Source organism: Photinus pyralis, unplaced genomic scaffold (assembly GCF_008802855.1).
Source record: "Photinus pyralis isolate 1611_PpyrPB1 unplaced genomic scaffold, Ppyr1.3 Ppyr1.4_LG1, whole genome shotgun sequence".
NCBI classification, from domain to species: domain Eukaryota; kingdom Metazoa; phylum Arthropoda; class Insecta; order Coleoptera; family Lampyridae; genus Photinus; species Photinus pyralis.
Window position 1 is genome coordinate 32,499,118 of NW_022170249.1, and position 17,882 is coordinate 32,516,999.

The 17,882-nt window shown below is 36.3% G+C and overlaps 1 protein-coding gene across 1 annotated transcript; it reads left to right on the forward strand.

Moving 5' to 3' along the window:
- The first annotated feature begins 11,444 nt into the window (after positions 1-11,444).
- LOC116159627 lies at positions 11,445-13,716 on the forward strand. Its single transcript, XM_031472653.1, has 2 exons — positions 11,445-11,797; positions 11,852-13,716. Exons 1-2 carry the CDS (start codon positions 11,534-11,536, stop codon positions 12,347-12,349), a joined length of 762 nt encoding a protein of 253 aa, XP_031328513.1. The 5' UTR covers positions 11,445-11,533; the 3' UTR covers positions 12,350-13,716.
- The last annotated feature ends 4,166 nt before the right edge of the window (positions 13,717-17,882 follow it).

A 17,882-nucleotide genomic window follows, 5' to 3' on the forward strand; every position in this document is an offset into this window, starting at 1 on the left:
ACGTCGTTTATTTATAACCATTAACAATAAATTTACAACAGTCTTAAAATGGATTAATTTATAACAGTAATTAGAATTTATCACTCACAATTTGTATCATAACCAGAACGCATCGAAATAGGAACTAACTGGTAACACAATCCGATTTGCTTATATAGTAAAGGCGAGTGTTCCCAAGTGGTCTCAAATATTCTAGAATAAAATACGTCATATGTCTTGGAAAGATTACGTCACATCCACCTTCTTCCTTTATTGCCGATAACTAATCTTTCATGACGCCTCGAAGTCTATCGAAACTTCTGGAGTGTTCGCTACACTGCCCCCTCCTTACATCTGTTGCGGCTCGCAACACGGACGACGGTTGTAACGGAGACACAGTCCCAGACAGCCCTTGTTGTATAGCGTTCTGGTGTTCACTATAGTATATTTACTTGTGGAGCTTTCTTGAGAGGAAAATTTGGTGGCGCGTTTCGGAGGAAGGCTTGAGCATCTTATTCTGCGGCTTCTCTATTTCTCCGACTTTTAGAGCCGGACATTGAAACACGTACCTAACAATTATAGTATTATCGATAGGCATAATTTGTTTTCTTTTCGAGGTTCCTTTCTATTAATTTGGGTTTGTTAAAAATTAACGATATACCTACTTCCACCCGCCCAAAAATTTAATTGCCAGTAGGGATGTTGCTCGGGATTTATTTACGATCAAGAAAAAATCCAAAACTACATTAAAATTAAATTAAGCTCTAATGACAGTCATTAAAAATCTTCCCAAATGAAGTCTAAAAGTACTGAAAAAAATTGCAGAGGGGGGTAAAAATTATAATTATTTTCCTCGCTTCTCTTAAAACATACCTGGAAGCGAGTGATATTTTAAACTTATCACAATGATATAAAGTCGTGCAATTTTTACATAAAATTTTCCGCTACAGTTTTCCATTAATCTGCGGCTTTATCTTAATGATTCTTGGTCTGAAGTTAGCAGAGTTTTTAAAATACACGACGGTATCTATCCTTTTACTATTAGTGAGGTAGGTACCGCGTGCACTTCGAAACTTTACGAAATCGTTTTAGAAACACTCACAATTAAGAAATAGGTATAATAATTAATCGTCAAAATCGTGCGCTTTCAATAAGCAAGGGCCGAAGGAAATAAATTGGAATGTATTACAAACGATCCCGAGTTAGATTGGACAGGGGTTTAAAAAAAATTGCAGTCGGTTAACCTCGTATCAGTTTCTCGACGTTGAGAAACTTGTTTTATGTTGTTCTGGTTCATTTATTTATTCCTTTTTTACGTTGCTTTTTCAAGGAAGTACATTATAAATGTGTGAAAGTTTTCCGTCTCTTTTTTAGTCACACTTCATTCCCATCATAAGACAAACTAACGTTGCTAATTAGATCGAAGATTATGCGCGAGCAAATAAAATACGTCTCGATAATTGCCCGATCCTCCCGTCGAGATCAAAATTTTTGGGAAAGGCAGTTGCAATCGATGGCGTGAATATTTAATGGTGTGCAATATTAAAATCGATCGATAAGTGAGCAAGAAATGTATAGGTGTAAATATTCGTGACTAAGAAAATCGTTAACGCCAAGTATTTCAGAATACAATTTAAACTAAAGTTCGTTTTTTAATAACTTAATCAGATTAAGGTATGCTCGATATAATTGGATCAAGACGATTGCGTATTAAAATTGAATCGAAAATGAAGCTTACATTCGCGCGGTAAAGACGGACAACATCTCATTTCCTGAACGGATCCCATCACTACGTTTCATCAAATCAAGCTTGCCATAAATTACAAATTTTTCAGCATTGTGTACGAGTATTATGGCTATAGTATGCAACAGTCTATGTGAATTTAAGCCTTAGCTCTAACTTCTATAACTAATCTTGTTATAGAGCAATCCAAAAATCTAGTACGGGGACTTACATATCGTATACTAACTCCCGTTGCACATTGAATTATACAGGGTCGCTGATCAGTCGGGAAACAGTAGATTATCGGTGAAAATATACAACATATTCCAGAAATCTCGATAGTCCTCGAGGTGCATGAAAAATTAGTCATCGGCGATAAAGAACGAAGGCCGATGTAACGTAATCTTGCCTAGAAATGTGACGTTGTTTGTTCGAGAAAATTCTAGAATACTCGGGTGTGTTCGGAACCGACGAGGACGGTGGTAAAACGGACACATTCGAGGAAATTGTCCCGACAGTAGAGTATCCAATAAAATAGGACTCGTTATGGTTAGAAATGGGGTTCTGGAAAATAATTATGGCAGAAGCACCAGGGAGCAGCTAATAATAGCGGAGAACAAAAAATGTGGAGTACTACTACAGACCTAGACAGACCACCTAGGGGTGACGAAAACCCTGGTTAAGATGCGGGAAATATCTACTGGCCGAATTGCAAACAGGACTGGTGTATAAAATGTGCAATTTGTGCCACAAGCAACGGGCTAGTAGCAAAGAAGAAGACGCACCAATGAGGCCATACAATGTAGGTTGACAGAATAGCCATTGATATCGCAGACAGCTACTGGAAATAAATATATCTTGGCGGCCATGGAGCAAATGGACAGAAGCATAATATGCTCTACCAAATCAAGAAGAGACAACTTAGGCCAGTAAATGAACGTGGAATACGGCGATACTGTGTAATTTTCCGCGTCTCCACCGAATCGCATGAAAATTTGGATTTAGGTTCCTCTTACCCTCTACTTCAAAGGTGAACTTGAGCCCAGGGTTGCTTTTACTTGGGGGGTGAATGCCACCCCTTCTCGGGGAGGAAAAAAGATACGTTCAAAATAAGTCCGGAAATTGATAAATTGAGTAATTCTAAGCAACTTTTGTTCTATACAGTTTTTTCACTAAGTCAATAGTATTCGAGTTAATTGCGAGTGTAAATGTTCATTTTTCAACAAAAAAACTACGTTTTCAGACGGTTTTTCGCAAATAACTCTAAAAGTAAGTATCGAAAAAAGTATTCTTAGCAAAAATATAGCTTATAAACAGACAAACAAAATGGTCTATATATGAAGTCTGTAGACCCAGTAGAAGCAAAGTTGTAGCTCATGAAAAGTAGGTTCGCATTCGTCAAATTCCAAATCGAGTACTTCAACGTGAAGTAACCGAAAAATGAATACTTGTTTGAAAAAAACCTTTCTTTTTGTTTTTAAGAAAAGTTCCTAGGATCAAAACTAAGTGAGTTACGCTCAAAATAAAGTTGATCCTTTTTTTTTTGGTAAAAATAATTGAGGAAATCACCCCCTAATTAGCACCCCAATTGTAATTAAGCGTTACCGCTTTACAGTTTACTTTATTTATGTATTGTTTATATGATCTGTAAGTTTGACCGGTGCAAAGTGCTTATTTTTGAAAAAATGTAGTTTTGAAGTAAAAAAAAATTTTGAAAAATTGTCATTTTTTTTCTAAATAACTATTAGTGTATTAGTTTAGTTAGTGAAAAATTGCCCACCGTAGTAAACTAAACTAATACACTAATAGTTATTTGAAAAAAAAAAGACTTTTCAAAATTTCAAAATTTTTTTTTTACTTCAAAACTACATTTTTTCAAAAATAAGCACTTTGTACCGGTCAAACTTACAGATCATATAAACAATACATAAATAAAGTAAACTGTAAAGCGGTAACTCTTAATTACAATTGGGGTGCTAATTAGGGGGTGATTTCCTCAATTATTTTTACCAAAATAAAAAGGACCAACTTTATTTTGAGCGTAACTCACTTAGTTTTGATGCTAGGAACTTTTCTTAAAAACAAAATGAAAGGTTTTTTCAAACACTTTAAAAAAGTATTCATAAGTTTTCCCCGAAAAGTGCTTCATTTTTTGGTTATTTCACGTTGAAGTACTCGATTTGGAATTTGAAAAATGAGAACCTACTTTTCATGAGGTACAACTTTGTTTCTACTGGGTCTACAGACTTCATATATAGACCATTTTGTTTGTGTTTTTATAAGCTATATTTTTGCTAAGAATACTTTTTTCGATACAATACTTACTTTTAGAGTTGTTTGCGAAAAACCGTCTGAAAACGTGGGTTTTTTGTTGAAAAATGAACATTTTCACTCGCAAATAACTCTAATACTATTGACTTAGTGAAAAAACTCTATAGAACAAAAGTTGCTTAGAATTACTCAATTTCCGGACTTATTTTGAACGTATCTTTTTTCCCCCCCGAGAAGGGGTGGCATTCACCCCCCAAGTAAAAGCAACCCTGGGCTCAAGTTCACCTTTGAAGTAGAGGGTAAGAGGAACATAAATCCAAATTTTCATGCGATTCGGTGGAGACACGAAAAATTACACGGCAAAACGGTCATTTACTGGCCTAACTGTGACAGATATAGCTTGGTAAAAATAAGTTTTAATAGATTTGGAGTACCCCTGGAACTACACTCTGACCAGGGACGAAAGTTTGAGTCGGCGCTGTTCCAAAGCCTGTGTAAACTATTGGGAAATCGCTAGACCATAACACTACTTTACATCCACAATCAGACGGAATGGTAGAACGCATGAATAGGACAATGGGGAAGTACTTGTCAAAAGTCGTGTCCGACCACCTGCGTGAGTGGGATCAATGCCTGCACTTGCTCCTAATGGCGAACCATTCTGCGTTGCAGGAAACTACAAGGCAGAACCCAACCTCCGTGTGGTTTAGCCGGGAACTGAGTACTCATAGGCCACTCATTGGGGATTTTTAACTGGAAATAAGTCCGGAAGTTTGGAAACTTTGTAGGTTTATAGGTTTTGGGATCTGAACCAAAATTCATAAAATGCACAATCCGAGACATGCCGCCGGCGCCGCCATCTTGCCAAGATGGCGCCCAAAAACGGTTTTTTGCAAATATCTCCAAAACTATGCGTTTTTCGTAAAAGTATGTAGAGCGGAAAATTAAAGAGGAGGAAGTTTCCTATAATATATGTTCCAATAGCGCGTTCGCACCTCCAGATCCAGTATGGGGTCTTATGGACTACTTGCCTCTCTTACTAGTTTGCGTCATTCTTCGATAATACTAACTATCCTTGTTTCTAACCGCATTAATGTCAAATTGACATATGATTAAATTGAAGTATTAAAACAAAACATAATCTCCTTGTGCTGATATTGTCACGTTTGGCAAGCATGTACTGTATGTCCATAAGCACCATACTGCATCTGGTGGTGCGAATGCGCTATAGTAAATATTTATCACGAAATAATGGCATATCTTTTATTCAATTAATCGATTAATTCATTAATTAATTCATGTTAATAGTTTATGATAATTAATTTCGATTTAAAATGCTATACTTGTTTCCACACCACTCAAGAGGTGAAGTACACTGCGCGTTTTTTAATGTGGTTTCCCCTGTAGGCCTAATCCACTTAGGTACTAAAATTATCTTTAGCAAAGGCCAGACGGACCTTGCTCGTTGATCCATATCTACAACGGGGAAAATGGTTACCTCAGCTTGAGAATCGATGTCGATGGTAGCACCTTCTGAACAGTTTCTAGGTGGAGTTGCCAGTTACCCATCCTTTCTGCTTCTATAAACTGCTTCACTAGCGTCGCCATTTTAAAATATTGCACCCAGAGTTTCGCAGTAGGTCCATTACTTTCTAGTTTTGCGAAGTGCCTCGCCAAATTTTTCAGTTACGTTTGAAGTAACTCGTTTTACCCTCCGAAAGACTCTCGGCACAAACAAAACACTTTTCAATCGAAGCCATAATAAAAGAAATAACACAATCCATTTATTACACTTGCACTTGCACTATTGTCAAGTAAAATCAACACGTAAACGCTAAATACGTTGCGAAGCGTAACACTTTTTCGAATTTATTACCAAACACGCTTATTACCGAATCAGTACAACCGTTAAGCGACACGACAAACGATCTGCTTCGAGGCGCCTTGTAGAGAGATGACGGGTAAATAGCCAGCGCCCTCTGGTGACGCTTTATTTCAGGTGTGCACATCGGCATCTGCACTTATGCTAGGAATGTGCCAGACTTATAAATATATAACGAGAAACCAATTGAATAGCCCGTTTTAATAAAAGATAAATGTATACGCATAGGTATATGGAGATAGGGGTAGTTTATAGAAATTAACAGAATATGTTGTCATTCAATCAGCTCTTGAGCCTAAACGGCTCACTTTAGCAAAAATATGCTAAGAACATTTGTTGTAGGAAATTTCTGTGTCTTCAAAATTGCTCTCAACATACTTTTTCGAAAAACGCATAGTTTTGAAGATATTTGCAAAAAACCGTTTTTGGGCGCCATCTTGGCAAGATGGCGGCGTCTCGGATTGTGCATTTTGTGAATTTTAGTTATGGACATCCAAACCTGCAAAGTTTCAAAACTTCCGGACTTATTTCCAGGTAAGCCTTATTTAATTTGATCCCCAATGACTGATCAGTACAAGACCCGGCCAAAAAGAAACCGTGGGGAAATTGGGTTCGCCATAATATGCAGTTAGCTAGCGATAGGATACAAGTGCAGGACGACATGAAGACCCAAGCTGGTGGTTATTAACCTGCAGATCTGGTTTGGTTGTATCGTCGTCAGAGGAGATGCGGGCTATCCCCGAAGCTACAAAGAGCTAGGGAAGGACAGTTACCTAGCCGTATACAGTCGTGAAGAGAATAAACGACTTAATACATCGGATGCGGAAACTACCACGAGGAAAACCACTGGGAGTGCATATAAATCGGTTGGCTCCAGACGCGGGGCAGAACGAGCCCGGGGAACAGAAAGAAGCGATGCAAGTGAGACCACGACAGTCCACTTTCGCGAAATTTATGGTACATTACTGCAAAGTGCATGCTTTGGTATTGTCCGCGAGGAATCTTTGTTTGAAGCATCAGCGGAGTACGCTTCGGCTCACTGCTCAGCCAAGGACGTCAAGATGTCCAGAGCCGTATAATTAAAGTTGCGATTTAGGCGCTTAAGAGAAATCTACCTGCAAGGTCCCAACGTGGGTAAAAAGTGTATCCTGCAGGAACAGGAACGATTTCTTCATTATCTGGTAACGAAAGATCGACCTTATGATCAGCCTAGTTACGAAGATTTTTGGAATGCGCTCCAACACTTAAAACAACAACTACAGATTAATGGCGTTACAAAACTGGCAATTTCGAAGTGCTGTTTTATGTTGAGGTATAGTTAGTAGCCCTCTATGCCTAAGGTTTAAATTGTGAATGTCATTCCTAAATCTGATCTTATTGTATACGCATGGTGGCCGCTTAGCGGAAATGATGATGATAAAAATTATTAAAGGGGTGGCAACCTTGCTTAGGGGTTGACGCCAGAGGTGTAAATTTGTTTTTGAAAGATCTCTCCCTTCCAACCAAAATTGACCATATTTTGCGTTATTTCCAGTATTTTCTTACGAGATATTTAGTCTGCCTCGTTTCGTTGTCCCACCCTTTAGAGAAAATATATAGAAGTCGTCGTATTAAAAAACAAGTATACATTGTGCACAACTCTTGTGCAGATAAAGCGCATTTTTCTAAACCGAAACAGCTTTTGTTTTGACATCACAAATGGACATATTTCTTGCAGACGTCTCAATCGCCCTTTGTGAGTACCCTCTTCCGACAATCCGTTCTTGAGGTATAAGGGAATATACCCGATCACGATAAAAGGTCGAGGAGGAGCGCTATGGTTGGTAGAAATTAATTCCTTTCGTTGAGACCTTTCATTAGAGTACCATGAAGGATAAAACTAGTTCCACTCCCCCTCTCCCCCTCCACCACGTACTTGGATCAGAGAACAGAAAGAAGGGCAGTAGTTGGTAGAAAACGGTTCCTTTCGTTGATACCTTTCATTATTTTTATTTTTTTTTCTTAAAAAATGCGCTAAAAATAGAACTGAGAATGACTCCAAATCGTCGGATTTACATCTGATGACCGGAAAAAGTTTCAATGAGAAAGTGGCATTTGTTTTCAAAACTCTTTTCACATAAATTCACAAAAAAATTATCAAAGTCCTCGTGTGAGATCGAAGGGACTTCAGCGCATTTTTGTGTGGCAGATCAGTGTTTTAATAGCCAGTGTTTACTACACCATCAATAAAAGATCTTGTCGAAGGCTACCACATTCACTTTGTCGGTACCCGCTTCCCACTTTCCGCGATTAAAATTTTGACTCCACCATCAGCAAAATCTTGTCGGGGGCTACCATATTCCCTTTGTCGGTATCCACTTCCGACGCCCCGTTTGAAGATTTGACTTCACCATCAGTAAGATCGTTTTGGGGGCTACCACATTCCCTTTGTTGGTACCCACAAAATTCCGCCACGCAGGATTTGTGCGCGTTTACAACATCTTTCCGACTACACCAATTTGAAAAGAATCGGACCAAAACTGTAGTAGAAGATAGGAAAAAACCTCGGAAAAAACTGAAAAACCTTCACGTTAGTAAAATACGCTCGAGGATGACGCCCAGATGTCGCCAACCCCACATCATGTAGCCCTGTCCCTAAGGTTGACAAATTACAAGACCTTGTAGATACACGTACACCCGTTGCCTTTCTACAAGTGTTCTTCTACGCGCCCACATTTGCTGTCAGCCAGCCGGCCAGCCAGCCAGCTACTTTTTAAAAATAAAAATAAATCAGCGAATTTTCGTGTTTTCCGATCCCTAAAATGTTTACAAATCTTTTACTAAGAAAATATAATGTGGAGGTGCTTCTAATGCAAAGGAGTATCAATTAGCAAACTCGTATACAATTTTTTTGGTTACTAGGAGAACATATAAATAATGAACGAGGAGTTCTCCAAGTATTCAGAATTCCTTCACGTCTGAAGCAGTTTTGAATTCAGCACCAAAGTGAGCACCTTTGCCTCCACTTCCACCATAAAATAATCTCCTTCCGGATTTTCAGTAACACCATCAATCACAACGGAACGTGACAAGCGTTCCCACCTTTCCAATTATCAAACACGCAATTCTTCGAAACACCTGCCTCTTTGTTATCTTTTAACGGCGATAAAACACGTGCGTCAACCAACTTTCGCCTGATAAAACTCCTTATCGCAACCGACCAGATGTCTTATCCTACTTCTAACACGTTATCTAAATTGAACAATTACAATGCGATAAAATTTAAAACGAACACTACAAATTACAAACAATAGGAAAAACAAACGTTGAAATACAAATTCAAGTACAATAAACCAACACTGCCCTTATTTCGAATATAATCCCCAGATTTACTTAATAAATTGAAATACGAGTCTTCTCATATACAGGATGTCCCGTCATTATTTTTTGGTTTACACAACAATATGTAGGTTTGATAGAAATGAAAGAACTTTGTAAGAAGGTTTAACGATGGAAACGCAGCAGAGCACAATAGAATAACGCCAGAGATGGTAAAATCATAGAAAACAAAGGAATACAAGTTAACCGCATAAAATCCTGTAGGTACAAGACAGTGTTATTTATGCCAACATAGGCTTTTCGTTTATGTATCACAAGTAAGAGGGTTAGCCATTTAATTTTTGGTTGTTGAAGTAAGTGGGGCCTAGGTGGTTATTGATTAAAACCTCAAAAATCATCATGTTCCTGATAGCGGTCGCGTGATGGGCGAACGATTAATTTGCGAAAATTGAAATTATTTCTAATAAAAACTTGTGCAAACATGCAATGAGATTCCTTCATCTTTGGCGGAATTTTGTTTAAATATAAAGAGGGCACCCATATAATACTGTTTAAAGAATTAACATAATCTACAAACTGAAAGCCGTAAAGGATTTAAATTTATAATTTTTATTGTGAAATTAAGCATATGAAAATAGGAAGGTAATTAGAAATATTGTTAAAAGCAATAGCATGTAATCGTTAATACTGAGATGTAAAATAGATATAGAGGTAAATTTTTAACGAAAATGTAGGGGTAAAATCAAGCAAGTCCGAGTAAAGGGAGATTTCGAGTACATCCCATCAACATCTGCCAAGTTGATTAATGAGCGATCTCTCGTTTGTGCTTAGAATTAATTTCAACAAACAAACACCAATAGATAACAGAGCCAATGTTGTTATCGCACATCCTCGCTCGCAGAACGTGAGAATACGCGAATCTGATAAAAATATTGAATACGGCAGGTCCGCCAGGATTCCCTCTCTGCGACTGTTACACTAAAAGAACGACTTCTAGATAAAATAAGGTGAGCATTTTTCAACCTTTTTTTTATCGAACCTGTACATAATTACTACTAACTCTTCTCATTCTATTATTAGTCTAGTCATGATTAATTAGGAAATATGGAATGAAACCTTGAGGTATTTCCAGATCTTCATTTCGTCCATTTTATCCAAAAACTGTTGGCAAGATTAGATATTCTTTCGTTATAAAAACACCGGAATTCGAAAGTTCATTATTTGATAAGTTTTCAAGTGATTGTAACTTCCGTTAGAGATATAGATAGCATGTATATTCAACTAAAATCTTAGCTTAGAAAACGACAATTAGGTACGTTCAGAAAGCGACAAAAAAATTATCGCCACACGCATCTACCTAATTTCGTACTGGCCGTTCGCATTAATCTACCATTATCTTTCACAAACGTGTCCAGCTTAATCACTCGCTAAAAATATTTTTTTGTAGGAAAAATGAGATCATACTCGCTGAATAACGAGCACGTTTTCTTATGTTTTTTAATCAGGCCGATTTGTTTAGCTCCCGCAAGAAAGTTGCTGCTAGTAATAAGGATTGGGGTCATTTGATCTTATCGGTGCCGTTTTTGATTTTCAGAAAAATGAGTGACAGGACGCGATACTTGCAACCGCCATGTAAACATACAATACAGCAGCGATTAGATAGAAATTTTGTAAACATGATTTTTGTATCAAAAGAACTTGCATAAGTAGCGCCCAGCCTGTAGCTCTGGTACCAAATCCTTGGAGGCATCCATCATCTCGACTCTAAAACGTATATGCAAAAGATTCTACCCTAAAAACATTAAAAATAATTAAATTTTGTTTAATTTTAAAGAAATCAGATACTTCATTTCTATCAATTTACAGCCAGAGTCGAGCTGAAATGAAAGGGCCTAGTGGTAGCAAACCTCAGTGAAAACTGTTTAAACATGTGAACTGAACTTTAAAATGTGAATTTTTGGGATAAATTTCAACATTTCTTTAAAATGATATTTTCTCTACTAAAAAATAGTAGTAGGTATACACTGATATGTAAAGCCTGTATTAGACGGTAACATTTCTTACAATATATTTGTTACCAAATTTATAAACAAATGAATTATGACCGTCTAAAACAGAAATTAATAGCTTTCATATCAAAATGTATACAAAATGTGATGAAAAATAGAACTTGTTCTATTCCCATACAAATTTTGGTAATATTTCAGATGTGAGCATGCGTATTGCTTTAATAAACAGTCAGCTGTTCAAGAACTAACTTCAGTTCAGTGGATATCGACCTTGCTCATAACCTATATGTAAATATTTTACAAAACACATTTTGAAATTGTATCAACCGCCAAGAACTCTTTTATGTCGCGATGTCGTGGTCAAATGATCAGGTTTCATTGCTGATTGAGCAATACCAACAGCACGAGTGTTTATACTTTGTTCAACATCGCGATTATCATAATAAAAACCGAAGAAATGCTGCGTTACAACAAATTTGCGAAAAAATGAATCAAATACGTCCAAATACTTCCATACATGAAATCCAGAAGAAATGGAATGGTATTAGAAATACATATGCCAGTGAACGAAGGAAATCCATTGCAAGCTCTCGTAGTGGGGCTGGGTCAGAAGACGTGAGTTAAAACTGTTAGTTATGTACAGAAAATATAAATTAGGTATCATTTCAGATCTACATACCATCGCTGTGGTATTACGAAAAGCTGGTATTTCTAAACGAACATTTAAATATAAGAAAGTCTGTTTCATCGTACGCTACAGAAGAAAGCGAAAACTATTTAACTGATTCTCCAACTAGTCTGTTAGAGGGCGAATATGAGTTGCAACCTCAAGGTGAATTACACCTTATACGAAGCGGTAGTCCAGTTCCCAACGATGATAATGTATATGTGGGAGAAACTGCAACTTGTAGATCTGCTCGGAAAAAATACAAAAAAGACGACAGAAATCATAATGTCGACGTTACCGAAAAAGCTTCGAAAGCATTAGATAAGTTAACTACCGCAGTGTCATCGGTACTTGGGACTTCCACAGAAGATCCCGATGAAGTATACGCAAAATATATATGTTCACGGATCGGTGCAATTCAAAGCAGAAAAAGGAAATTGAAACTACAGCATCACATTGAGACCCTGATTTTTAATGCCGAAATTGAAGAAGCCGAATGATTTGTAAATATGTAAACAAGTGTTAAATGAAAGAAACAATACTATTTTTGGTTTATATTAATTTCAAAATAACCACTGTCATTACAAAACATCGTTCTGCCATGGTACTGCCCCATTCGTAACAAAAAATCTTGAAAATAAATTTCGTGCTTCTAAAGCTTCACTGGCAGCTCTATTGCCACCTTGCATATCTGTCAACTTTTTCAATTTACCTATATTATCCTCGGTATTTTCAGATGGTTCTAAATATCTCGGATTTTTTTCTAATAAAAAGTTGTGTAAAATACAACAAGTTAAGGTAATTAGTTCAACTTTATCAGGATTCAAATTTATTGTATTTAATAAAATCCTGAACCTATTGGCCAAGATGCCAAACGAATTTTCAATTACTCGTCTTGCCCGTGACAATCGGTAATTAAATATTCTTCGCTCATTTGTCAATCCACGACTGTGATACGGTTTCATGATTCTCGTTGACAGAGGGAATGCATCATCAGCTACAAATGTATAAGGCAATTGTGTATTTTGACCAGGTAAGCATTCATGGGGAGGAAAGTTTAATGTATTATGATCTATTGCCCATTTTAAGGAGGATTCTCTATAAACTCCTCCATCGCTTACTCTACCATTGACACCAATATCAACGTACAGAAATTTGTAAGATGCATCTGCAACTGCAAGAAGCACAATACTGTGATCCCCTTTATAGTTAAAGTAGTATGATCCTGAACTTCGTGGAGGCCTAAAATTTATATGTTTTCCGTCAATGGCACCTAGACATAATGGAAAATTCCAATGTTTTTGAAACTCGGAGGCAATAACTCTCCACTCCAATTCTGTAGTTGGCATCTAAAGCAAAATCAGTAGTACACAAATATGGACATAGTAATGATGTACCTGTAAATTTACAGATTTTAATTTTTCACAGATTGCATTACAAACGTCAGGAATTATCAAGCTAATGGTGCTTTCATGTATTCGGGTGGCAAACATTAGAGATCGATAAGTTTCTCCTGTTGCAAGGAATCTTAGAGTTAATGCTAACCTGTAAAACTCAATTAAATTTGAATTAACTTTTTTATATCTCAAACCTTGCTTCAGCAGAAATACTTTCTCTCATGTTAGTGGTTTGTTTCACAATATCACTTCGTATACATTCAAGAAGTTCATCAAAATGTTGTCCACACATTCTAATAAATTGGCGATAAGATTCTGGATCCTCCGTTCGCAATTCTTGTTCTAACATATGTAGAACACCTCTTCCATCTTGCCGCTTTAAAAGCCACTTTTCAGACCATATTCTTCTTTTTTTTTTAGTTTTTTGTTTCAGCTGCTTCATTAGTAAAACGCATATTACTCCAGCTGCAGCCGATAACACTCCTATTTTTTTGGCATTGGCAAAATTCATAATAAATTGTTGAATTTAAAACAATTAATACCTATAGGTTATGTACAATCTCACACTTCAAACTTTGAGAAGCAAAAGTAACTACATGATTTTGTAGTGTTTTTATTCATATCAACTACCTGAAAATCGTTACTGCGCCGTCTCACGTAATATTTTTGTTCACAGAAATAATTTCATGTAATACAGGTCGGCAATTTGCTTCCTTTTTATTGTAAACAGATTTTTGTGAATAATTTTTTGTAACAAATCTGCTGTAAAAAAAGTTACCGTCTAATACAGGCTTAAAGGAAATCTGGTGGAATTTTTTTACAAATAGGGACATATTTCATGAATTTTATTGGTATTTTACTTTTCCTGTAATTTTGTTCAATAATGTAGTCGATTTTATTTGTTTTTATAATGTAAGGCGTAGAAGTTAAGAAGCATGTCGACAAAGGGATAATTGCGTCTATACGTGAATTATTTAACAGATGTTTGATAAGGGGACTTTATCAAAGTAAAATTTAATTGATTTCGATAAACGATGGAATGAAGTGAGATGTAAATAACTGCTCACATTTCTTCGGCCCTTACCGAATATGAAAAATTGTGAGGGAGATGGTCTGGACTTAAAAAGAATGGCGCGCCAATTTAACGAGCCGATCTCGGTACATTTGACGTGCGTAACTTCAAAAACGCATTTTTCCGGTAGTCAGCTGGTGTATCGAAGTCTTGTTTGCCAGTTAAATTAAAAAGAAGTCATACAAGATGACAATGCGATTGCTGTCCAAGTCAGAGTTTACGCAATTAGTTACACGTTATAGAAGAGGAGGTGATTTTTCGATTTGAAAGTTGTGTCTTCGTTAAAATGAAAGTTTGTATCCGATATGCCAATTCAACAATGACAATCGTCATGGGACCAGTGTTGGTTATCTCATGAAATTCGTCACGCGTATGGTTAACGAATTAAGCACAATAAATAATTACACAAATCTAAATGCAATTTATTCTCATCACTTCATGTCGGCTTTTTGTCAAGAACTGTTTATATTATAATAACTAAAAGAAACATCTTACAACTAAACATTTAACTTACGTATAATTGCTTGCTATCAACATTTTCGTCGATTATCGTATTTGTACAGGCGGGTTCAGCCAAAAATTTGAATTATATACAACATGTAGTGAGTACTTTTAAGGCATTTTTTTGTGTTCGACCGTGAACTAACCATAATTAGGTGCTAATTAACTGACATGTTCGGCCAGGTTCATATAAACTCAGCAGAACACTACCTCAAAAAACCAAGAAAATGAAAAGTGAACTAACTATAATTAGGTGCTAATTAAGTGCCCTATCCCCGAATTAAATGCTCCTTTTTTTAAAAATTATTACATGTTCTGCCAGGTTCATATAAAATGAACGTTATGAGGAAATTACTGCCTCCCAAAATTCAAAAAGATGATGTGTACTGTCACTTTTCGTCCCTCATTCCATTTTAATCCTTCTGGGAGAAAAAGTGACACTTTAGACCCTTAAACGAATGACAAAACACGTTCATTTAGTCCACGGAGTACAAAAAAGAAATTTTGAATCCGGTAATAGTTACTTTTATATTCCAAGTGCCTGTAGGTATACTAAATTTCATTTAAATGCTTTCATAAATAAAAAAGTTAGCATCGCACATGCGTTAATAGTATATTAAGAAACAAGTGTATAATCAAGTCTTTAAAGCACGCGCAACGAGTTTAATGGCACGACGCGCAGCGGAGTGCCTTTAAACGTTGCAAGTGCTTTAAAGACCAATTATACACGCGTTTCTTATAGTATTTTTTATTATACCTGCAATATAATTTAAAAATAAGGGAAATACAATGAAATCATATTGACGTTATACTCGAATACATTTCTAATTAAGTGAGCTGATTATTTATCATTCCATGATTGCCATGGAAATGTCACTTGACGTTTAAACGTTGCAAGTGCTTTAAAGACCAATTATACACGCGTTTCTTATAGTATTTTTTATTATACCTGCAATATAATTTAAAAATAAGGGAAATACAATGAAATCATATTGACGTTATACTCGAATACATTTCTAATTAAGTGAGCTGATTATTTATCATTCCATGATTGCCATGGAAATGTCACTTGACGTTCGCGTATCAAAAATCACCGTCTTTGTAAATAAAATGACTTCGGTTGAACAAGACAATACACCGTCTATTCAGTGGCTTATTTCTGCAGCAGAAGAACCTGTAACATCCACATGCAAAAACCTATTATAAAAAATATATGAAAATGGCGTGGAATAATAGGAAGCATCTTCCAAACAAGGTCTTAAATGCATTGTTCATGCTGTCATATATGAAGGAAATATCAAAGGTAGGTATTTAAATCTTCTACCCTTCGGTGCACAAAGGATACGAGCCAAAGACACCTTTTTCATTTGCAAAAAGCGATCCGAGGGGATATTTTATTTCAATCCCACATTACAAATACAGTTTCATATGTCATATTTGAAGTAACGTTACTTAGCAACCCTCAAAGCTCGGCGTGTTTTATCACCTTTTTACGCACGCTCAGGCGTGTTTTAAACAGCGATTCTGATGGAGGTATAATAAAAACCAAATTTTTGACACTGCGCATGCGCAAAGCCACAAAATTGGGTACGCACGGGATCCTTGGACCAAGCCCTTTCACAATTTATTTCGCAGTTACTAATTTTTAATTTCATTTGATCTTACGACAATATTCAAGAATTAAGTTCTTAATATCTTTAGTATATTTTGCTTAAAGAGCTTTTTAATTCTCAGTTAGTTTTCACATGTTGAATAGGCTAAATGTAAAATTATAGAAATCTTGAATTCTTGATATTTTTATCCTACTTTGTTACCTACATGTTTTACCTAGGTCGCGGATCGCAAAATGAAGAGAAGCCAAGATCTTTTGAGAGTGTATTTATTGAAATGTAGAAATACATATTGACTCGGCGGCGTACAAAGATAAAATGGTACAGCGTAGTGAAGCCCATTTCAACACATTTAACATTTCATAAAAATGAGCAGGGCAGGGCGACATAAATGTGACTTGCGCTTATAAGGAGCATTTAATTCGAGGATAGGGCACTTAATTAACACCTAATTATAGTTAGTTCACTTTTCATTTTCTTGGTTTTTTGAGGTAGTATTCTGCTGAGTTCATATGAACCTGGAAAACAAAAGGAAGCATTTAATTCGGGAATAACCATATTCACGAGATTGTATTTTTACGAAAGTTTTTTTTAAAAGATTCGTTAACTCTGTCATAAAACGTATAAAAAATAGTTTAGAAGTGTTTTCAAAACAACCCCTTTCTGAATGAACAACGACACTCTTTGTTATTTCATATTCGCCATCATCATTTTTTTCAAGTTCTGCTCCCTCTCCCTATCTCTGTCAGAATCGAAACCATTTGAAGGATTTCTACTAAGACAAGTTCCGCATTGTATACTTGTACATTGGGGGTTGGATAGTCGAGCCCCCAATTGGCAAATGACCGCCTATATGACCAATCCAACCCTGTTTATAGCACTCGGTTACAAAAAATTAAGTGATTTAAATAGAAATCAATCTCTCTAGAATCGTACTTTTTTTTTTCGGTATAGGGTTTAGCATCTAAGGTCATATCCCCTTTATACACCAGTTTGTACCACACAACTGTTTCTACTACCTCACATTTTCAGGTCACACTTCTTGGTATATACCGACATCTTTCAGAAATTCAAGTGTCCTTTTCATATTCACGGGGTTGCGCAAGTTATCCACGTACGTCATTCCTAATTTATGTGTAATTCGTTGTAGTTGGTATTTTGGACAGTCTTGTATTATGTGTTTTATATTCAATACCACCTGACACTGATTACAGCGAGGAGCAGCTTCACCTTTAAGCAAATGTTGATGCGGAAGTTTAGTGTGCCCTATTCGTATACGGTGAGCCTTTACGTTATCTTCCCTAGGTGTATGCCGCTGACCATACACGCCAGAGACGCGTGATTTAATATTGCTTAGGTGAGTACTACATGCATTTTTGTTGCCATTTCTCAATTGTTTATTTATTTATTTAGGTGTTTGCTCAAAACAACAGAAATAACATTCCATATAAAG

Coding starts and splice junctions, on each gene's coding strand:
- LOC116159627 (XM_031472653.1), top strand. CDS start 11,534: ATGTCGTGGTCAAATGATCAGGTTTCATTGCTGATTGAGCAATACCAA. Junction 11,798..11,851: donor GTGGGGCTGGGTCAGAAGAC/GTGAGTTAAAAC, acceptor GTATCATTTCAG/ATCTACATACCATCGCTGTG.